Source organism: Genypterus blacodes, unplaced genomic scaffold (assembly GCF_046128005.1).
Source record: "Genypterus blacodes isolate CSIRO-AG114 ecotype Tasmania unplaced genomic scaffold, CSIRO-AGI_Gbla_v1 ptg000185l_1, whole genome shotgun sequence".
NCBI classification, from domain to species: domain Eukaryota; kingdom Metazoa; phylum Chordata; class Actinopteri; order Ophidiiformes; family Ophidiidae; genus Genypterus; species Genypterus blacodes.
The window spans coordinates 2644132-2668102 of NW_027466986.1; the positions used below are offsets into that span (position 1 = coordinate 2644132).

Below are 23971 nucleotides of genomic sequence, written 5' to 3' on the forward strand. Positions count from 1 at the left end.
AAAGGATATACGACCAGGTGTTTCCCTCAGTACAAAATACTGCACCTTGATGTGGAGAATTCATTTTGGGATCCACAGAGGATGCACCGTCCAGGATGATGGACCCGCTGCCCCACCCCCCCCGAGCAGTGAACTCTCAGTTTCCTGTCCGGCCTCCGTATGTGCATAGACGGGCCCCTTTTTTTCACACCAGCAGCTTCGTACGTCGTGTTCTTGGTGTGAGGTTTCTTCGCAGGACGCCCACTCCACGGAGAGAGGGAACAGTCTTGGCTCTATACTGTGAATTCTATACAGGGAGACTCAACGTCCTGTACGCTTTGGAACTGAGAGGAACTGAGAAGAACGTGGGGCGTCCAGGTGAAAGCGTGATTGGTCAGTCGGCATCACATGACCCCGTAACCATGTAGTTCTTTGTCAATTTCGATAAAATATGGACGTGCAGCTGGAAGTTCAGGCCACATATCTGGAAGGAAAGACAAATATGAGGCTTCGATTCGTTTGTTTCTCTTCTTTCTGCCTCACCTGTCATTTCTTTTAGTCTTTCCTCCAGTGGGCTCAGTGTTCACACCTGTGCTGACTCATCACAGAGCACACCTGTGTCCCATCAGCCCCTGTTTGCTCTCTCACACTCTCGCTATCTCTCTCGTTCGACAGGTCTGGAGTGGGCATCTGTTTTTGTTCTGTTTAATGATTAGCTGCAGTAACCATCTTGCTGTCCCGAGGTGTGTGGGAATGAGTCATGCTTTTCCATCAAAGTCCTCACAGAACTCACACACACACACAAACCCACACACAGAAAGTTTGAGCTGACAATCGTTTGCATTTCAGTTAATAACATTATAGGAAAAGCATTTAGATGGAAAGAGCTTAGACTTGTCATCAAAGCAGAAGCACAGGTGTTGTTCATTAATTTATAATAGAGGCTCCATACAGACTCCGCCCACCCAAAAGCCAATCAACGTTATTAGTTACACCTGTGGGGTCTAATGTCCTGAAACAATTTTTGGAAACTCACAGAAACTTCACAGAAAAGCAAAATTAAATTATCATCGCTTCACACCAGCGTCTCCCAACAGGCTGCCGTGTGTGAGGGTGTGTGTGTGTGTGTGTGTGTGTGTGTGGAATGTGTCGGGGGAAGGGGGCGTTTCTGATTCTAACTGTGTTCTGTTTTCATAACTGAAATCCCAAATATAACTGTGAAACCTATAATTCCGATTCACTACACGCTTCCTTCCTGTGTTGTACTGGAAAAAGTCTCATTCCTGTTTACCGGTCGGACTGGTGTGGATCCACTCCGGCACTCTGGGATTTCCTTTGAGATTTCCTTCATGCTGCGTTTCACCTCTTGGCTCCGGAATTAAGCACCACCTTCTTCTGATTTAAGTATTAAAACATCTGCGTGCACGTGAAGCAAAAGTAAAATAGCATTTGTTCCTGGCAGCATTGTGGCGTTTGTTGTTATGATCTTGTGCATGTCAAGAAACACCTTTATATGCCCTTAAATGCCCATAAATCTTACAAATCTGATGCTGGTTGATGTGATGCAACGCAATGCCATCGTAGTCTGACCTCTGAGAGCAGTTCTGCTTTGTGCGTGAATGTTCTTGTATTCTGCCGCAACCGTAAGGCTGCAATTTCTCTCTTAAGAACATGCTGAAGTGCCCTCGTCGCGAACACACATTAAGGGAAAACACTTTCTGAGGCCTGAATAGTTGTGGAGGCTTTGGCTGCTCTGGCAAATTACCTTGAACCACCAATAATGAGATAGAGTGTAGAAAAGAGAGACTACACAAGACTGTATATACTGCTCTTAATGTAAATACCCCTATCTGTCACATACTTAACTGTAATTTATCTGTAATATAGTATTTAATTATCGCTTTTGCGCTTCTGGTTAGAGGCTATCTGCATTTCGTTGCTTGTACTTGTGACAGGCAATGACAATAAAGGGTATGGAACAGCATCTGTCCAATCAATAGAGGCCAAACAACAACATTGAGCTCTTTAAAGAAGAAGAAGAAGAAGTCAGGTGGTCTTCATAAAGGAGCTATATTTTGCTCTATATCCCCAAGTTGGGCAGTCGAGTTATTCTTAGAGCGACACAAGGACACACAGGCTGGTTCAGACAATGGAAGTCTACTGTGGCATGCTGCTGTGGAGGCTGAAACACACACACACACACACACACACACACAAACTAAAGTGAGTCACGAAACACACGTTGACAGCTGTTTGTGTTGAGGGGGGGCGACAGACGAAGAAAGTTCAGATGGAGCTAAAAGCGACGCAATATGACTGTAAATGCAAATGTCTTCGTCCAGCCATTTGACGCGACAGTGAAATGTTTCCTTCTCTTTATTGGATTAGATTATTAGATCAAAACGTCCTCCATTTTGACAAAACTAATGGACGCTTTCAGCCGGAGACTTTTCAAAGGACACTGAGTGACGTGACATCTGGGTGCTGCTGCTGTCACATCATATGAGGCGAGAAGCTGTCCAGCGGGAGATGTAATTAATGCCTGACGGGGTTGAGACGTCCGGAGACACTTCGTCCTGTCAGTCTCAATCGTGGGACATTCAGGGTCAAATCCGAAAATCAGGCATAAATACGTCAGAGGCCTCGATGTTTCACCTTTTTGCAACTGCAGTGATTTGATTGGGGCTTAACGTGTATTGAGGGTTGCGTGTAATGTTACTCATGATGCATTGAAAAGCTGCGGTCCCATTGGCTCGGTTTTGTTACTATTCATCAAAAGACATCAACTCAGTGTCTATTCATGCTTTGTGGGGAGCATGAGGAGCGGTAAAGGTCAGGATGTTATTCATCCTCACAGCGTGAGAGGATATCCTCCCTGCAACACCCTGGACACGGCAGAAAAAACCCTGTTAGATTTGGGGAAAGGTCAGAGTTTAAATCACTCCCTCGGGGATTTGGAAGTGCTCTTTGTTGTCTGCTCGGCTTTGTGTGATTGTCCATTTTAAAAGGTCGTTTTCAATAACAGGAGAGCCCAATTTCACTGGATATCTTTTAGAATCCTCAGCTTCTGTGCAGTAAGACAACTATCGAGCCAGATTTCCTGCAGAGTTGTGTTAATTGAGCTTCGAAAACCCCAAAAGTGTGTAATTGATCTCCTGCTGTGTGTGTGTATGTGTGAGGATTCATGTCCCCAACTCTTCCATTCTCTTCTCATGAATCTGTGAAAAGAAACTACATCGGCCCAAATGTTTGGTGTGGGGCCAATTATGCTCCGAATTAGACAGTGTGAAGGAGCCGTCTCGCCTCTCTGTGACACACACACACACACACGCTCGATATATGTGTGCCATGTACCTCCCAGACAAACACACTCTTGGTTTAATGGCTGAGTCACCACTTTGCTCTGATGTCACTGCGGGAGGAAACACTAATGGACCGAACCATCTCCCACTGGGTCTCTGTGGTCTCTATAGGATACAGTGCAACAACGGATTTGAGTGTGTGTGTGTGTGTGTGTGTGTGTGTGAGAGTACACACAGTATGCAGTCATCCTGGCTCACATGCAGGTTTTCAGGTTATTTCTCCTGCTGGTCTGCACGCCAAATCCACACACATTTGAGCGTATTATAGCAAAATAAATGAGTCCGATTGATTGAAATTCTGCATATATAATCAAGTCAAAAATCAGCCTTGAATTGTGCTCGAGTCGGCGGTCGAGCTGCTTGAGGTTCTGGTGACAGGATGGCGGGTAGGAAGGGACAAGCGGTGACACGGTGTATTTCTGGACTCATTAAGTAAACTGTCAGATCACATTAAAGGAAAGCCGCCGAAGGGCCTGATCGGAAGGCTGCAAAAGTAATTATACTACTGTTTGAAGTTAGTCGTTAGTAGAAACAATAAGTGCTTTTATCTTTAATACTGAGGTAAATTTAACTGGAACGCTTTAATATCAGTGTTTGTATGAATAATGAAGAATTGCCGAAACTCAATTGCTTTAACTTATGAACAGTTTGGAATGCAGGGATAATATTTGTGGGAGTACTTCTGGATTACAAAGGCAAGTAAAGTAACACCACTGCATGTAAACACATCTGCTTTGAGTCAAAACAGAAAAGGAAACAAAGGAACAAGAACAGGTGAGAAGCAACGGGAGAGAAATGAGGTCCAGTTGTGGACGGAGTGATTCAGGAGTGGCAGAGCTCTCGGGTCGCGCTGTGCTTGCGATCCACCAGGAACATTTTGTGACTTGTGACTCAGATCAGTGTGTGTTGGCCCTGATCCATTTATCAGCCAGTGGCTCTTTATGTGCTCACAGCTCCAGTGTGTCCCTATTAAGGAGCTGTAAAAGCACTAGTGCGGGCTGACACACACACACACACACACACACACACACGCACACACGCACACACACACACACACACACACACACACACACACACACACACACACACATCGTATAGAATCTAAATTCTGCACAATATGCAAAGTCATGACTCTGGATTCATTCCATAAAGCACAGATGTTATCTCGTTTTCGTTTTGTCATCATAAAGTCATAAGCAACAGAGGGAGAAAGGTAAGTTTGCTTATAAAAAAGTTTTATTCTAAACCTTTGAAAAGTTCGTCACGATCTGTGGGGACGTTAAACACACAGTGAAAAACAACATGGCCGTCATCCTGCTGTCATCGGGGCTCGTAGACAAAACCGGGTCTACAAACATCAGTAGTAGCATGCAACACCTGCTCAGCTCAGCTCATGTTGAAATGTGAGTGTGTGTGACCCCCCCCCCCCCGTGTGTGTGTGTGTGTGCTGCTCTCATGTCCTAACTGCTACAGACGGATTTATGAAACTTCATTCTTCTCATTCTCATGCATTGGAACCTAAATGATGAGTTCCTGTTATCATATGTTACACCAGCTTGTTTGTCTTTCTCTGATGGCTGCAGTTATGATGTCATAATTGTGGCTTTTATTTCATCATTACCTCATCTTACAGTCCGACCCACAGATCTCCCTTGCATACGCCGAATCATCGCGTCAGGTCTCGGCCGCGTTTTACAATCACAACAGAGGCTCATCCACCAAACAGGAACAGCTGTGAGATACATTCAACGTGCTGCAGCTCAGACTTGATTAAAAAAAAAAAAAAAAAAAAAACCCTGACATGATAATGATTGTGGGCGGAGCTTAGATGGCCTCGCTTTGTAAACACGCCACATCCTCACACGTGTCTGACATAAGAAGTGAGGCTCAAAAGCTCTCCTCCGCTTCCCTCGGCGCTAACAGCTTCGCCTCTCAGCGGCCTGTCAATCACGGGCAAGCAACAAAAAAAGTGATGCATTACCCATGAGGCTTAGCTTTGAGCTGCTGTGCGAAGGCTAGGCCGCAGTCTCCTCCGGGGCAAAATCACCTTTCCTTCATACAGTGGATGCAGACCTGGTACTCTGAGAGAATCCTGACCCTGCTTGAAGGACTCTTGGCGTCTTTTGTATCATCTTCCTCGCAGTCCCACAGATTCTCCTCTGACTCGATGAGTCTTGGCAGTCCAGGACCTTTTGGTGCATTCAGGCTCCCGCTCACGCCGGCAGAAAAAGATGACGCCGGCGTTTCGTTTTTTATTATTAATGCTGTTCTCTTTCTTCTTCCTTTTACAGACACACAGGCGTATTTTTCAAACACGCTACGCTGTCTGCATTAGAATTGCGTTGGATTTCAAAAAGATACATTTTTCTAGCTTTCTATCTCTTTGGTTTGCCACAAGACAAAGTAGTTTTGTAATGCGACAAACTATAAATGGCAACATTCCCAGACACTGCGGAGACAGTCTGTGACATTTTGCATAACCGTCTCATCCTCCTTCCAAGAAAATATACTCAATAAGATAAATAGAATCTTCCAAACAGGGAAAAACATGTACTTAATACACAACTCCAGCATCGAGAATGACACAAAGTATCTGATATGAGGTGCAAACCGTGCCAGAGTTCATTTCATTTCTTTCTTTGTGTTCCAATCTACAGCAGTAGTATGAATATTTTGATATGAAGACGTCTTTTGTACATTCAACATTGGCAAAACATAAGCAACACCTCGATTGACTAAGAATTTGGTATGTGGGAGAGTCAGGTCTGACCGGTGAGCCTGGCACTGTGTGGTTAATGAGACTAAAAGGTCGGTACAAAACAAATGACACGCACACACACATACCGGCGGATGGGGTGGTGACATTTGAGATACTTTGTCCACTCATTTCGCATACACACTCTATACACACACTGTAAATCCATCTGTGACTAAACGGTCACAGTTCACGTCTTCCTCCCCTCGTTTCTCCTCCATACGTCTGTGTTATTGCCGCTCTAACTCTTTCACCGTCTCACAAAAACGTGCAGCGTGTGTTGTTCCAGTAAGGCACAAGCGGGTTTTATTCCTTAGGGTGAACAGCTGAGTGTCCTTTCGCCAAGGAGCGAGGACGTCAACATTCATCTCTCTCACGGGGGCGGAAGGCCGACTGAGGAATGGAGAAGCGGTGAGGTTCCTCTTCATCTGATGCAGATTTCAGAGCCTCAACAGCAGATATGAGCACGGACGAGTCTATTGCTTTCTACACGGATGAACGCACGTGTTTCCGTCTTTACAGGCGCGTGTGTGAGTGTGTGGGAGACACAGTGTAAAGCTTCTACGTAGTTTCCTGTTTTGCGTCTGATACAATCGCTTATTTCCTGTCAGTCAAATTTGGCGGACAGCTGGTGATCAAGTTGGCACACACGCACGTGCAGGCATGACGAAGGGAAGTTCAAAATCGTTAACATACAATGAATACAAGCTGGCACGTCAGAAGTGTGTGTGCGTGTGTGTGTGTGTGTGTGTGTGTGTGTGTACACGTAAAAAGGAGCATGCAGTATTGAAATCGATCTGTGGTCAAGTCACTCTTAAGCGTTTCCAATCAACGACTGAAGCACAATCCAGGTAATGAAATTGCACCGGGCTGTTCAGTCAATAACAAGCGTGTGTGAGTGTGTGTGTGTGTGTGTGTGTGTGTGTGTGTGTGTGTGTGTGTGTGTAAGCTCTGTTCACACACTGTATCTCCAGTAATTAACCTCCATATATATTCCAAAGAAATCCCGTCAAATCCCACTTCTGTCCGTCTTCTCACTTGAGGTTTTCGATGATGGCGATCTCTCGCCGGTCGGCGTAGTCAGGGCTGAGGCCGTTCAGGTACAGGCTGCCGTTGCGCACCAGGCTCCCCGGGACCGGGCTGAGCGAGAGAGTCAGGTTGGGGTACGGCTCTCTGTCCTCCCCCAGGTTGACCGACAGCGTCCTCTTGCCCGGGGTCATTTCCTGGCTGACGGACGTGTTGATGCCCAGCTCGGACGACAGCTTCCGCTTGATGGAGGCGGCGCGCTGGAACCTATCGTAGATGTCAACGCTGAGCCGTCGCCGCGTCTCCTTGAACTCCGCCGACACGTTGGCCGTCCACTCAGCCGCGTGGGCCCGAAACTCCCCAACCTGCAGACAGATCATACCAGAAAATCAATGCTTCCAACATTTTTCATCCCCTTCATTATTACTACTTCAACATTTGGAAGGCGTTTCTCGTATTCCTCTCATAGTTCCTCATGCTTTGGGAAAAGGACTTCAACATCTTCTCAGGGGACAAAATCAGAGGGACACAGACACTCCTTTGTTGTGCGATCCGGCAGTTTATGTTTCCACAGAATGTGTTTAAATATAGTCGCCGCCGTCTGTTTACTCATGTGTTCCGTGAGAGGCAATAGATGGAAGAGCTGAGAGCACATCATCATCATCAATCGCACCTTCAGAATCCATTTGGCCTCCCTCTACACTCTATTTATTCATTACACCCAGAGGTGGTGTTTCTAAAGCATATTTCACACTGCCGAGTAAAATTTATGGAGCACACACACTCTCCGGTGCGTTCTACTCTCTCTCTGCTTTCACCGCCCAACATCCCCAATAAACACACCTCCAGCCTTTTAGTGTCACCCAAATGGAGCAGAAATGCAAAGGTTCTCACTCGCTGAGTAGGAACCTTTCGATTTTGAAGACACATAGCGCACGCATGTGTGGAGGCATGAAAGCGTGGTTATATAAATTATATAATAAAGGCTCTGACAGAACAGCGAGGTGTCTTATCGCTCAGCAGCAGCCACTGGAAACAAACAACCAATATTTAATCCCGCTCTTGTATGCGGCGGCGTTCAGTGTGCCGAGTATGTAGAATGAACTCGTGAATAATTCTGCGGTGTTGCTAACGCATTCTGAGATGTGTAGGGTGGAATGCTAATTACTAACAATGATTATTTACATACTTATACTAATTGGCATTACAATTCTGAAAGGAGCTTGAATGCAATCAGTGGAGCGAAAAATGGAGTGTGAGCGTTATTGTGACAAGGCCTGGTTGCAGACGAGGAGCTCCTTCCATCTTCTTCTCCTTCACTGACGATGACAAACGCGGTGACTCGTGGCGGCTGACAGGGGGGGAGCGTTCTTGAAGCTTGATCGAGCGTGAAAGCTCTCCAAAAAGCCCCAATGTAAACCAAACTCTCTACGCTTCAGATTGATCGATGATATGGATTTTCAACCGGAACGTCTCGGGTTCGCTCAGGTCAGTGACTAGCGTGACGGGAACACAGCACGTACCTCCTCCTTGGTTTTCTTGGAAATCACCCGGAACCAGTCCCCGATCATACTGAGAACGGCGGCGAAGTACGCCAGGCCCACCAGGATCCAAAACCACACCACAGGCTTGTAGTAGTCCAGATACTCCAGGCTCTCCGATCCACCTGCAGAACCAACAAAGTGGGTCACATAAAGTTCTTCACCAGGCGATACAAGTATAAAAGAAGTAGCTATCCTCCTTAGACCCAGTGTCCTCATATGGGGACAGAACATATTCCCTTCCCTACATCTTATACATCATTGTGCTTAACTTAAACCTGTTGTCCTCATGTCTGGATATTTTCTACTGCCCCCTAGTGGACACTTATTCTTTTGTTTTATACTTATTAGGTCCTCCTACTTCCGAATAGCAACGAGAAACACAAAATGCATACAAAGCAAACGCGGGGGTCTCAGGAGGTTAAATACATTATTCATTGAGATGCAAAGATATAATTTCCGTGGACAGAATATGTATACGTGTCACACCGCAAGCTGTCTGCTCTTTTTTTTGTTTGCAGTTTAACTAACAGCACACCTGGTTGATTAGTTTAACAAGTGAGATCTGTGCAGGTGGCGTAATCTAATCTATACTCATTAGCAGGACGGTGGAAATGTAATCTAGCAGCTAAGTGTTTGTGATGTTGCCCCCTCTGCCTCTGTCTGTCCTGCTGTCCTGTGTTAAGCAGGTCAATGTCTGCCTGGGCTCGTTTCATACGGACATGAGTCGTAAACAAAAACCATCAGATTGTTTTTGATGATCAAGTGACCTTTCTCCCCGGCGACAAAGTCTCCGAAGCCGATGGTGGTGAGCGTGATCACGACAAAGTAGATGGACTCCAGCGTGCTCCAGCCCTCGATGTGCTTGAAGATGACTGCGGGCAGGGCTACGAAGAGGAGGCACCCGAAGAGGATGAAGAGCAGGGTGGAGATGACACGGATTTTGGTTTGGCTGACTCTCCACTTCTGCAGAGAGACGAAGGGGGGGGGGGGGGGGGGGGGGTTTGGTTAGAGGGCGGAGTCAGATCAGAGGGAGGATGAGATGTTTATAAAAGAGCTGAGGAAGAGCAGGGTGAAGTGAAGAGGTGATGGGTGAACTCCTTGAACTGCGCACCCTTTATTACCCACAGGCTTCAGCTCGACCCCCACTCCCATTTGACCCAGTCCGCTTCCATGATTACACGTGCTGCGCTCTCACATCTCACACGTCAGGCTGCTGCACTAATCCACCCCGAGCTGAGGAAATTCGCCTCATGTCATGTCATGCTGCACACACACATACACACACATACACACACACAGACACAGACACATACACACACGTCTTTATCAAAGTGAATGACGTCGTCCCCAGACGAATCGCTTGAGTGCCACCAAAATCCATCTTTCTGTTCCCAAGGAAATGTACTGTTTCGATTTGAAGTCGCTCCCTTGCTTCCCTCCTTCGCATCACGACACAATCTGACTGTATGCTGATTGCTTCCTGTGCTGCCTTTCCACTTGATTTGGCTGATTTCCGTTGGCCGCTTGTACATCTTGACCTTTTCTAGTTAAAGTTACGTAAGCGCCAAGCTCCACGCCTCTCCGGGGGATCACACAGCAGCGCAGGCACACCTCACATCGTCGGCTCTGCGATGTCTGACGTCCTCACTTTAATGAGCAACCTGGACCTTATAGAATCAATCTATCTACACACTCACACAGTCCATTTGATAAACCACGCCGCTGATACACAACAGGTAGAGCAAACAAGTAAAACCACAGCATATATCAATTCTGGGAAAAAAAGGTCTGCCCTGAAACGCCTCGACTTCCCGTCTGACGTTTGTTCACCGAGCAGTCGTTCGATCTGTTTGTTTTTTTTTTGCGACTGAGCCTTTGAGTTCTCACAGGAGACCGGACAACAAACAGCCCAGAGCTCTCCTAGCGATGTATCGATCTCTGTGCTGAAAGTTTGTTCCACTGCCAAGAGTATAGAAAATAACAATACAACATAAAAAACAACATCGTCACAAATGCCAAATGGTTAAACACCGGCCTCTTATTTGGTGTAAGTCTAGTTTAGTAATGTCTATTTATTGTTACTATATCAAAATGACTCCCTGCTTTTGTTTCACGCAGAATAAAAGCATGGAGCGGTGACAGAGCGGCCATGTGTCACTGGGTGAAGTCACGGTTTGGTTCGATATCAAGTTGAGATCGTGCCAACGGTATATTGAATTTCATGCACTTCAAGGAAAATGTCTGGAAATTTGCATATAAATTATGCAAACATCTGTTCCCTTCAGACAGCTGAGCGTGTGTGTGTGAGTCTGTGTGAAAGCAGCCAAAGAAAGTGCTCTGGCTTATCGTGATGAAGATGATGATGATGAAGATGAGGATAATAGTAATATTAATGATCAAGAAGGGGACAATGACGATGAAGATGATGAAGATGATGATGATGATGACATTGATAATCGTAATAATATTCATGAAGGTGAAGAAGATGAGGATGATGATGCCAATATGATAATAATAATATTAACGATCAAGGAGGAAATAATGATGATGATGATGATGATGATGGTATTAATATTGACAAAGGTTAAAAAAAACAGTAAGCATCCTAAACCACGTGCAGTCAATGCAAAGGGAAGGAAACATTCCAAAGAATTCCAACGCACCGCATGTAGGAAAGAGCTAACCACGATCATCTTCTCCACTTTGGCGATGCCCTTCCCAAAGATGGTCCCCAGCTGGTCCCCGACGCCGGCCAGCAAGAACCCAAACAGCGGGATTCCCAGCAGAGCGTAGATAATACAGAAGATCCGCCCGCCTTCTGTGTGAGGAGAGATGTTCCCGAATCCTAGCAGACAGGAGGAACACACACACACACACACACAAAGGGAAATTAATGAGTTCACTGAGCCAAATTTGGCCATCGAAATATGCAGGTATAAAAATGGGGGTCAGTAGCTTTTATCTCTCTAATACCGTCATCATATGAGCCCACATCCCTCTCAATGCCAACCTGCTACACACACACACACACACACACACACACACACACACACACACAGAGACACGAACGCAGAGCACGACACAAATGTGACTCCCTTGTTTCTGAGTCTCATTATTCAAAGGTTTCCTAATGAACTGCAGCCGCTTCTCCTTCATGAATCCAGGCGTCTGTCTCAGGATGCAGTTTGCAGCGATGGCTTTCTGCACTTACACGTCGCAGTCTGGTGGCAACCAAATGAGACAGCACAATTAAGTCTCACTAATTCCGCAATTAGCTGAGTCGCTGGCAAGATATTGGATTCCTTTTCAACACCTCTGGGTGCCCTTCTGCCCCCCTTCCCCCGCAGAACCAATCTCTAATTTAAGACTTTGTTAAATACCGGTCAGGCCACATCACAAAATGAAACATTGGAATTAAGACGCTGGGGGAAGCTCAGATGTTTTTTTGTGTCACGCTGGAATATAACTGTGGCTTTTATTAATAGAGCTCCATTAGTTATAAGTCCGATTTGATGAAGGCCTGTTACAGATGGGCCTGTTAATTGCATTTTTGATATAGAAGAGAAAGAAAGAGAAAGAAGAAGAAAGAATTCGAATGAAAGATGGAAAGGCATTCATCTTATGCATGTGCTGTGAATTGATGTCGATAAAAACTCGTCATTCAGAATTAGTTCGACACTAAACTGTAACATTAAGCACCCAATAACCAGTTAACCTTGAGATTTGCCCCATTCGTCAGGGGCCACGAGACGCTTACAACAGCCACGCTCCACTCAAGGCGCTAAAACCGTCCACGCTGGGTTACGCAACGGCTCACACGTGCAGCGGCGTGTCACCGTTTGTGCTTCTCTCCCCAAAGAGGGCGCGTAATTACAGCAGACGTTAAAAGCTTAATTATACCACTCTCTATCTCTGCTCGCTAAAGGCGCTGAGGAGGGAGAGAGGCGAGTAACATGGAGAACACGTCGCAGCGGAGAATCCCTCCTCCGCCAACACAAAGTGGAAACACTAAATTGCGAGCGAATGGGGCGGACGTGATCCAACACAAGCATGTCCAAAAATATCCAGTCTTCATTGGAAACACAGCGATATATGCCTGTATCTGCGTCCATCCGTATAGGCCACGCCCATTTATTTTACCTGCTGAGGCTCAATTGTAATGCAAAAATGTACACGCTGCAAAGAAATGACATCTTTGTTGGTTTTGTCTTTTATATTCCTCGCTGTTTTGCTGCCAAGATGTAATGGGCGTGGCTTATTCTCCAAAAAGGGGTGTGGCATCTTAGGGTATAGATCTTCAGTTATAGGTGAATCAGGGCTACAGCGTGAAATAGCAAAAGAAAGGAAGAAGATGAGATGTTTCACAGTTAAAGGACAGCATGTCTCTTACTGCCATCGTGTTATTAAGCCCACAGATCATCGTATCTGTGGAAACAACCGTTGAATAATGCGACCCTATAGACCAAAGAGACCTCTTTTGAGAAAACCCTATATTTTCTATAATAGGAAACCAGTCGGTTGAGTTCAGTTTTGCACTCCATGGGTCCCAGGGGGGCGAAGCGCTGCGCAGTCAATCGTTACTGTGTCCACAAAAGAGACGGGAGGAGGGTTTTGATGGAAAAAGATGGGGGGAAAAGAGCCTTTGCGCCCAATTAAAGACCTCCAAAGAAATAAATCAATAAAGAAACAGGCAGGTGGACAACTTTAAGGTAAATGAACTGTAAAAAAACTCCATTCTGGGGTCTAAACAACGGATTAGTGACACAGAACCAGCAGGGCCGCATTCATTCTGAGAGTTTAAAGCAAAACGTGAAAATGGCGAGTGTCACAGAACATTAAGTGCCACGCTGGGACAAAAGAAAAAACTTGGACGATTGCAAAGAGACAGAGCGGCAATTATGTGATCTGAAAGTCTACAGCACCAAACACCATCTGGGGGGAGGAAAGCTTCCACCGAAATGAAAGCGGCGCTTAATCGTGTGTAAAGGTGTCTGAGTCGTCCCAGTCACGATCAATAGGCTCAAAAATGACATTAAAGCCGTCCGAGCTCATCTCCCTCTCATCTCTTTGTTTACTTCTGAGCCAAACTGTGAATTTTGAATTTTTGTGGAGCTCGACTTGAGAAAATCCCCCTGCAGCAGGCGGGTGGAAAAACGGTAAATCAACACGGCGGATCCCAGGTGAGCAAAGGGAGGAAACCCCACAGCGCCGCTTTCACACTCTGCATCAAGCACGACAAGGTAAATCTGAATCACAAACACGATCATTTTACAACGCAAAGGCACATTTGAAGTGGCCAACAACGTCCTCATGAGGGGGAAATAAATTCGAGGGAACACGCGCAGAATCTGATGAGGCCTCAACATGAGTGTGTGTGTGTGTGCTGATGCTCTGGCCTTGTTGGTGAGCTTGTACAGCTGGAGGTGACAGAAAGAGAAAGAGAGAGAGAGAGAGAGAGTGAGGCTGCAGAACTGATTTTGGCAGAGAAAGGATGTTGGAGTGTGTGAATATCTTTGCTCCAGCTTGAGATCTTGGTTGAGGCAGATGACGGCCCGTTGATTATGCAGTTACTAAGTGATCAGGCAAGAACAAATGAGAACATTCCCTGCGTGAATCACATTGTTATTGACGGTGGTGCGGATCCCTTTTTAACACCGTCGAGCTACGTTCAACCAAGTAACTCGCATCATCACCACGGCGCCAGCACACCTGAGATCATCACACATCTCTTTCCTTTTCTTCCTCATGTGTAACCATTGCGTGAATCTTATTTACGTCTGTGTGTGTAGTGTGTGTGTAGTGTGTGTGTGTGCTTTCGAGCAACAAGTGTGAGTAAGTGCTGACAAATGACCAGTCTTACCAATGGTGGTGATAACAGTTCCAGAGAAGAAGAAGGAGGAGCTGAGGTCCCAGAGGCTCGTCTGATTGGATGAATTTCCTGACGGGTTCACACCTGCTCGCACGGCTGAAACCACTTGCTGAAGTGGAGAGAAAAAAAGGAAAACACACACACACACAGAGAGACACACGTTAGCACAAAATGTACTGCACCGTCTCACTGGGAGTGTGTGAAATCTGCTGTGAAGCTCCTGAAAATCGCTGGTGTGCGCTGGCTCTCTGAGGGAAAACAAGGCGAGAGAGGTAAACACTCAAGCGAAGCCAATTAAGAGAAGCACAAAAAACAAAACAAACCTAGAGGAGCGTCTTTCACCTTCATTAATTACATCAGAAATGACTCGACAGAAGAGGCAGTGAGGGAGGAGATGAGCCCTACAGGCGGCCGTGACACTCTGATTACTTTTGGCTTGTGTGTGTGTGCATCTGAGTGTGTGTGTGTGTAGAATTACAGATGTCGTACAAGGCAATCAATGTCAGCTGTGTGATAAGCAGAGTGTGATAAGATGCCAGAGGTGCAGATAGAAGAAGAAGCAGTATACAGCGTGTGTGTGTGTGTGTGTGTTTCCGTGTGTGTGAGGCGAGCTGCATCTAATGCATTTCTGATTGTTTTCAGGAGTGTCAAGTCTGCAGAAACAAATATTCAACAAAGTGCCCACGGTGCGATAGATGGTTACATTTTTCTCAAGACGACGGGTTATTTATTCTGAGTCTAGATCGCAGACTGGATGTTTGGCATTTTTATATCGCACACACACACACACACACAACACAACACAACACAACAAAATCAGCAGCAATATTCACCTGCAGGTCTCTGTGCATCATGCATGCAGCCATCCAGCATTAATGAAGCGTGAGGCCAGACAGACCTCCAAACAAACACTGAGCATTGAATAAATAATAAGTAAACAGTTGAACATCCCATTCTTCATTTATCCTATTCCGTCTGATATTTAGGACTCAATATCCTCAAAATTCAACCATAAAATGTGTTGGATAAAGTTTCTGAAGCTAGTCTACTCTAGATGTAAGCACCTTTAACCCGACATGTCTCCCTGTTATTATCTCAAGAGCCCAGAAACATCAGAATCTTGAGCTTTCGTATCGTAGTAGGCGGCCGGTCGCAGATCGGACCGCTGATTTGCTCTGAACGGCCTAACGGTTAGCCTGATCTCGGAAAGCAATTCTTGGCTTCACGGCCCGAGTGGCTCCTCGAGACGGCGGGGTCGTTACTGAGACAAATGGAGGGATGAGATGAGACGAAGCAGCACGGGGACTTCAGGGAGGAGCGCGGCAGTAAAGAGCTGACGCTAATAAATAGCGGAGGAATGCTTTGCTAGTTTCTGTGCGAATAGAGAAACTTTTTTTTTCTTGACTCCATTATTGGTGCGGTATAGAATTAGAGTGCCACTGGGGACTGGCGAGCGTTGAGATTATGTAACGCTCTGCACTTTAAAAAAAGGTGTATAGGAACAAAGAGGCGTAGAGGAAGGAAACTCTGATCCCTATAATTTGTACTTAATAATAATAATTCACTACAAAAGCAAGAATAGAGCGTATTATGTGAAACAAACCACTGCACTGATTCATCACTGTCAGCTCTCTCTCTCTCTCACACACACACACACACACACGCACACACACACACACACACGTTAAAGGGTCATCCCAAAGTCACAGAGGGTGCTGTCTATTCTGGTTCATCAGTGGAGCTGTGCAAAGAGCTATCGTGGCTCCCTGGTGGCACACTACACAATGACACACACACACACACACACACACACGCAGGAGCACTCACTTTTTGGACTCCAGGTGATTTCTTACCAGTATTGATTTGTCTGTTTTTTGAATACTAGGCACTCAGGCCACTGCATCATACACCTTTAAACAAAGCTTCTTCTTCTTCTTCTTCTTCTAATTTTTTAATCAGGCAGTGATGAAAGGCACATACAGGAGGCTGATGGCTCTGAGTCAGTCGCCGTGGTAATCTAAAGGCTCACGGCGGGGGGAAGTGGAAGCAGACACCCACAGGAGCGCAAACGTGGTTAACGAGGCCGCAATAATAAAAACAAATTAAATTAACACATTTATAATATCTCACTTATTGAAATCCTTAGTTCATCCTTTGGGTAATCACACAATCAGTCAGCCTCTTTTGTTTTGCATATTACCACAGTGTTTATGGCGCCGGCTCCTAACTTCCAGAAGGGGAAATGAGAGAGAGATACGGACTCACCCGAGTCTTTGACATCAAACATTTTCTTTAATTACTCCCGTCCAGAGAGCGTCTCATCTCAGACCTCTGCTGGCTGCCTTTTGATCAACGGGAGCACAGCAAAGGCCTGTGTGTGTGTGTGTGTACATGCACGTATTTCTACATAATTAGGCTGTAATGAGAGAGGATGAGCGACTTCATTGGAGCTGTGCAGTAATAAATGATCCCAGAAGCTGCAGTTGTAGGGTTAAACTTGGATTTTAAGATTACTGTTGGGAAGAGTGCAACAAAATTAAAGATTTTTGTCCAGCCATACAGAAACAAAGCTTTGGATCCATCTGTGGTCCTGACTGAGGAACAGTACTAAGCTGTATCAGGTGTTCGCTGCCTCACCAAATGATCCGGTGAAAATGGTCTGAGCTGGTAATAAAATTTAAACCACCGTCTAGTTAAGGAAAACAAGCGATTTAAAGGATGCCTCGCTCTCCACTGACCTTTGTCTTTAATGAGACAGCTGTCTGGAGGGGCGGGGGTTAATACCAGGGAGGGACATGCATGCAAAGTCATGCAAAAGGCAATACTTCTTCATCTCTTCTTGCTGTATCTCATGAATGAATCAGTCTACTGTAACCAAACATGGAGGTGGACCTGCATTCACTGGAGTATAGCAGTAGAATTACACGTTTGCTAGTTTGTGCTTTAGTTTCACGGTCTTGTCAACAACCTGTTAAGAATCATCAGTGAGCAACAGATTGATAAAGTGGAGGATTACTCAGATTTGTGCTCCTCCTCCTCCTCCTCTCAAGTTCATTAATACCCTAAGAGGCAAAGCAGACATCAGTATCTCTATTGTTATCAGTACATGCAGGCTTTGAAGGGGCAAGCGGTGGATTTAAGAGGAGGAAGGTGGAGGAGGAAGGACTTCAGGGGCTCTGTGTTTGGCTTTTAGGTCCCCACATTCATTAAGTTTGCTCCTGACAACAGATCATTATCTCTCAGGACTGAATCCTTGATTAGAAGGCACCCAGGGGCCACAGTCAGCATTTCAATCCCAAACATTGTCAGCTGTTCTCACAAAATCCACGTCAGAGTTTCAATGTGAGCTGGGCGCCATTAAAGGAGAGACACAGAGGCCGAAAAGACACAGCAGCAGATAAGAACAGGCTCCTCTGGGGTTTAAAGACCTTGCAGCGCTGACACACCAAGCAAGTCATCATAGAAGATAGAAGTGGCATTTTTCTGATTTGAGAAAGTAAATCGTTTTTGGCATTTTATCATCCTGACAACATAACACTGTGAGGTGTTCAATTTGGTTCCACTTGTGACATTAAATGAGCACACAGTCTCCTAATGATCCAGTTTGAGCTCTTCAGGCCTGATGTATTGAAATCTTTGAATATGATTTCCTATGAACTGGCAAATCTCGATATTCACAACACAGCAAAAAGATTTAATGTATTTTGGGTCGCTCAATTGGCTAAAAAACAACCTCAGGCTCAAACTGCTAGTGTGCATTTACACTCATAAACTGCAGGGATGGGCAGTAAACAGTGTGTAGCTGTACAACTGTGTCCAAATATTAGCCTGAGTCAAATTGTCCACTCGTTCTCTTTCTCCCTCTGGCATATTTACAAACATAAGCAGGGACAATTTGGATTTTAAGTGGATAATCTCAGTCACCGCCACTCTCTTCTCAAACATGGCATTGATACTTACACCTACCTTGACCAGATGTTCCAGCTCAGTAGAGTTGACGCAGGCGTGCAAGGCCAAGAACTCCAGTTTTTCAGCGAGGATGGCCATTTTTTGGATGCTCTCCTGCGGTTGCTCTAGCGCTCTGAACACCGTCGCCCCGATGATGAGGTAGAGCACCACCAAGAAGAAGATGGCCGACACCGTTTTCCATCTCATGACTGTGGTCCTGGTGTCGCACTCGTCATCCTCCGGGGTATTCAGCACCACCGGCTTGGTGGCGGAGAAGGACAGGCGGGGCTTGGAGTTATGGGCAGCAGACTTGGGGTCAAGAAGGTCAGGTGCAGCCACTGTCATAATGGAATCAACATTAGTTGCTATCTATCCATCCATCCATCCATCCATCCATCTATCTATCTATCTATCTATCTATCTATCTATCTATCTATCTATCTATCTATCTATCTATCTATCTATCTATCTATCTATCTATCTATCTATCTATCTATCTATCTATCTATCTATCTATCTATCTATCTATCTATCTATCTATCTATCTATCTATCTACCTGAAGATGTATCTATTTACTATAATCAATAACTTGTTGAAACGTTTCCCCTCCTGTCAAAGTCTCTTTCTCTTGTTCCAAAGGATTTCTTCCCAAAAAAACAAACCAGTGCAACAGCGACACCCCAGGACTCTCAAGGAACTGCAGCAAGTGTACAGCTGTTTCCGTACTTAAACCATAAAACCTTTGTTTCTCCAATATCAATGTTCCTCTGACTCTTAAACACGGGAATCTATTACAGCTGTCTCCTAATTTGACTTGAAGAATCAATAATCAATAAGAATCCATAAGGGATGGTGACTTTTGCCTGGATTGACACTACAGTGCTGATATAGGATCGTATAGGAAATCCAGTGCATGATAAAGAAAAACACTACAACGTTTCAATCATGCGGTAATATCACGTTTGAGCCTAACAAACATGTAAAAAAAACACGTGGCATCGACCAAACAAACCAGGCTACACACATACACACACGCACGCCCCCCTGTAGGAATGTTCCTGCATTACTATCGTGACATTTGCTGCTGTGGTGATGAACGAGGAATGACTGGAAAAGCATTAAAAATTAAACAATCTGGCTCGCAACATTACATAAGCACCGCATGCAATCTTAACAGCCTGTAGTCACACTGACAACATCAACATCAACTTACACGAGGGTCACTCACTCACACACACACACACACTCACTGCGCCTTCAACTGGAGCTTCGGTTAATGTAATCGTCAAAGAAATTAACATAAATTACTGATTTCATTGCGTTTGTGATTATAGTATGACATAACTGCAGGGGGGGCGTTTACTAGATGTCACATTCTAGTGGTTTCATAGTAGAAACGCCTCATTCAACCAATTCAAGGATGTTTTTGATGATATAATGTGTAAGAGAATCAAATGCAACGCTGCTACAAACTCCAGACTGTATGAAAAGAAAGAAATCATCAATCTGTTGACGCACTTACTTCTCTACCATCTCTTCTCTCTTCTTCTCCTCATCGATAGGTTTCCAACCTCTTCACACACACGCGCACGCACACACTCACTGACACGAGCTCCTTCCTGATCAGTGTCTCTGGTCGCCTCCGGTGATCCCACCAGAAGACGCGACGGTTGCTGATCTCCACATGGTTCCAACAAGAAGCTGCACTTCCTTCCACTTTGCAAATCTCCGGTGTGAATACATCCAGGACACCGCGTTCCCATCCCCGGGAAGGAAGAAACGCGCTAAAGCGAAGGCGCCTGCGGGGGGATCAGCTCCACGCAGCCCGCCAGGGTCTTTGGAGACATGGTGGTGCCTCTGTGAGTGTGTGAGAGAGTGAGAGAGCGAGTGAGTGAGTGGGTGAGTGAGGACGCTGCTGGAGGTGGTGCGGGTCAGAGGAGGGTTGTGTGGAGATGCTACACCCGGACCGACACGCTGGGGTGAGCAGAGCCGCTCTGAGCTGCACGACTGACTGACTGAGAGAGAGAGAGCGAGAGAGAGAGAGAGAGAGAGAGAGAGAGAGAGAGAGAGAGAGAGAGAGAGAGAGAGGGGTGCGTCGATCGATATTGCGGAATGCGCACAATATGCTTTCTGCGCAAAAGCACAACTCTGCCAGATGTGAAGAGCCCCAGCTTCAGCACCAAAAGAGTCTCAGTGGAGCCACCTGCACCCGGTGTGTGAGTGTTTTGCCTCTGAGCTGCAGCAGGAGAGGTAACCAAGTGCCTTGCTAATGAGCACATTGACAAAGCATATTGCTGGATTGTTGTTGTTTAATTTGGCGTTGCAGTTTTTAATCCATTTACTCCTTAATTGTGAGATTTGATATGGATGGATAAATGAAAAAGTATATCTGATACGGTGATATTTCAATTTAAAAGTGTTTAAATAGGAACGATGCCGCATGTGACAACAGAAGCCAAGTTTATATTTCACAGCTGTAAATCTGTATTAGTCACACTTTTGCAGTTCAGTCACACAGGAATAATCAGCAAATTGACCCTAAAGCAAAAAGCAGAAATCAATCACAGCTTCCTCCAACCGCACAACATCAGACCTCCGAAATGATATTGTAATGGAATTCATCAAAATCAACAAAAGAAGTGCAACAAATGATCAAAGCTGAGCAGCCCTTCAGAGGAAAAGGACACTTGACTATAAGCTAAATCAGAGCTAAATCACTCAATATGCTCATGTAGGACAGGGTGAGGGGGTGTGTCCTTCTCCCCCACATTGAAATGCATGAGGTCAAGCCCTAAGTTGACACCCAGCTTGTTATCCTGAAGCAGGGTTGGTGTATAGATTCCATACAGTATGTAATGAGCCTGACTCGGTGGTTGTGGATGTCAGTGCATTAATTCAATCCACATGTAACGGTGACACAGGCTTCGGTTTATGTGTAGAGGTTGACCTTTGATTAACCTGAGGCCTGAACATGACGTCCATTTAAAAACAATGTCAGAAATTATTGATCTGTCATCTGCAATTCAGCTTGTATTAGTGTGTTTGTGTGTGTGCGTGTGTGTGTGTGTGTGTGTGCGTGTGTGTGTGTCTGTGTGTGTGTGTCTGTGTGTGTGTGTGTGTGTGTGTGTGTGTGTGTGAGCTACTACTCCTAATTGAATTAAGAGTTTTGTGCAGCTGTGCCATTTGCCTTTTTTAGTACACACACACACACACACACACACACACACACACACACACACACACACAGACACACACAGAGGCTTAAACGCACTATTATTCTCCATCTAAGTGCAAAATGAAAGATGAAGACTGAATCACAAACTCTGCTTTTCTGCTGACACATCGATCTCATCGGGGGGGTTCACTGCAGTGCTCTGTAGAGTTCAGTGAAAAGATGCCAGAGTGTCACGAACGCGTTTCAGTCTAAATTGGAAACAAAAATATTGTATCACTTCCAGCATTGCAGCAGTAAAACAAACATTAGCATTAAATAGGTTCTCGGCAGACTGTGTCCAAATTTCAATGAGGTGTTTTTCTGCTCCATTGTCCAACTCTCGCAGCCACTTCAGCACTTTGTCTTCTCCTCTGTCCTCTCCTCAGTCTTTTCTATTTTTAGTCCTTTTGTGACTCAAACGGCTGCGAGGTCCGGGAGGCGACATAATCTCGATAGCGGTGAGACATATGGAGGAAGAAAGTGAAGGTTCGCTCCCCACACTTTGACAAATCCTCCTGTCTACCCAACTCCAAACAGAGCATCAACTCGCCCTCTATCTTCAACCGCATGAGAACGCCAGTGAGATGCATTCACGGTCCAGCTGCTGTATGTCATCGGATGGTTTTGCACTCGTGAAATAAAATGTGCATCAATTCTAAGATACCGACAGCTTAGGAGAGCAAATATGACATTTTGTGGCTTATGAGGCTGTGAGACATTTATTAACCGGCTTTGTTGAATTTGTGATTATCAGGCTTCGGGCTCACATCCAACTCCTTATCTGCAGAGCCAAAGAGGCTGAGGGGACATCTCTGCTTTTAAGTTTTTGCAGAATTTAAAGAGCAAACTACTTGTTTAGGGGGAAAAGGATCTTTACTGGATTGGCTTACGTCGCTGTGTGTTGCTGTAATGTAACAGCGGTTTGCGACCCTGCTCTTCTTGCGGTTTTGGTTTTTTAAATTACGTTAGCTTGTAAGAAAGGTCATTTAAAATCAATAAACCTCGTGATATGATTGATGTCTCTGGTAAGTAGCTGTGCAATCATAACACAAGGAGCTCGGAGACACGGCCATCATTCAGCCTGTCTGGGTTTGGGAAGAAAAAAGGTGAAAAAGACTTCAACACAAAGGCTTGAATTGAAAATGTGTGTGAGAATCAAAGGGTCGGCGTGGTCAGGAGCGGAAGGATTGATTGTATTGCCCATGAGCACTTCAGTAGAGTGAATACTTGACTGAATTGTGCTGAGCAGAACTGCAAAAACTTCAACTCTTTTCTCTCTGGTCTGTGATTTCAAGTTCACAAATGTTTACTTCCAGTCCGCGGCGTCAAAAACCATTTGCACACTGTAATTATGTTTCTTATCAATGTCAAACTGGAAAAATCCATTTGCAGTCTTAGTCAAATATCCCATATAGCAAGCTTATCTCTAAATTACCAACCCGCTCAGGTTTATTGTGCTTTATATCAGCGACTTATTGAGGCATGAGCCCAGAGCAAGAGATCGAAATACTGTTCAACGTTTAATGTTCTGAATTTCAATTGACTATAAAAGCTACTTTCACTGTCCCTGTGTGTTTGTGTGTGTGTGTGTGTGTGTGTGTGTGTGTGTGTGTGTGATAACAAAGTGGAGCGAAATTAAATCCCCCCTGCAGAAATGACACAATGTGTTGGAGCAAAATGGAAAAACGTCCATCCAGGCAGCGATGAATATTAACTTGTTAAACCACTTCAAGGTACTAAGGAGTTAGTACTTGATGAATGCATTATCCCTCTCATCCTCTCATTACGAGTCTCCTCAGGTGGTGAGAAACGTGACGCTGTGCTGCTGCATCTCCTCCTCTAATTTGCTGATTGTTCCTCTTTACCTGTCACAGCGACATGTTGGCTTTTGTGACATGACAGTCATCTTATTATCTGTGACATTGCCGCATTAATCCCCTTTATTTCCATGGTAATTTATTCTAACGGAAGTGCAGAACAACACACACTCCTGTCGTAAGCTGCTTTAAAGTGCAATTTGTGACCTAAGATGACATTTTCTGAAGTGAGTTTGTGATGTCTGCAGGTTCTTCTAACCTACAAATGTTCTGCCTGCTGTGACAAAAAGTGCATCAATAACTGCAAATGTAGCGTCAGAAAATTGTTTAAGAAAAGGATCAGCTGGATAAACAACCCGACACGCCGAGATCAAACGTTATGCAGACGATGCTGTGATTTATTTACGAATCGTTTCAAAGGAGACAAAAGGTTTTATTTGCCATATTATCATCAGA

General features: G+C 45.2%; 1 protein-coding gene across 2 annotated transcripts; it reads right to left on the reverse strand.

The window, feature by feature from the left end:
• Nucleotides 1-7130: 7130 nt before the first annotated feature.
• On the reverse strand, nt 7131-23971 carry kcnk2b (potassium channel, subfamily K, member 2b). 2 transcript variants are annotated; one of them, XM_076168049.1, is made up of 7 exons: nt 23941-23971; nt 18502-18821; nt 14527-14644; nt 11351-11511; nt 9434-9629; nt 8646-8788; nt 7131-7487 (listed from the first exon to the last, which is right to left on the reverse strand). In XM_076168049.1, exons 1-7 carry the CDS (start codon nt 23957-23959, stop codon nt 7131-7133), a joined length of 1314 nt encoding a protein of 437 aa, XP_076024164.1. In that variant the 5' UTR covers nt 23960-23971. The 2 variants fall into 2 exon arrangements, with proteins under 2 accessions (XP_076024164.1, XP_076024165.1); XM_076168050.1 differs by lacking the exon at nt 23941-23971 and having other exon boundaries at nt 18502-18825.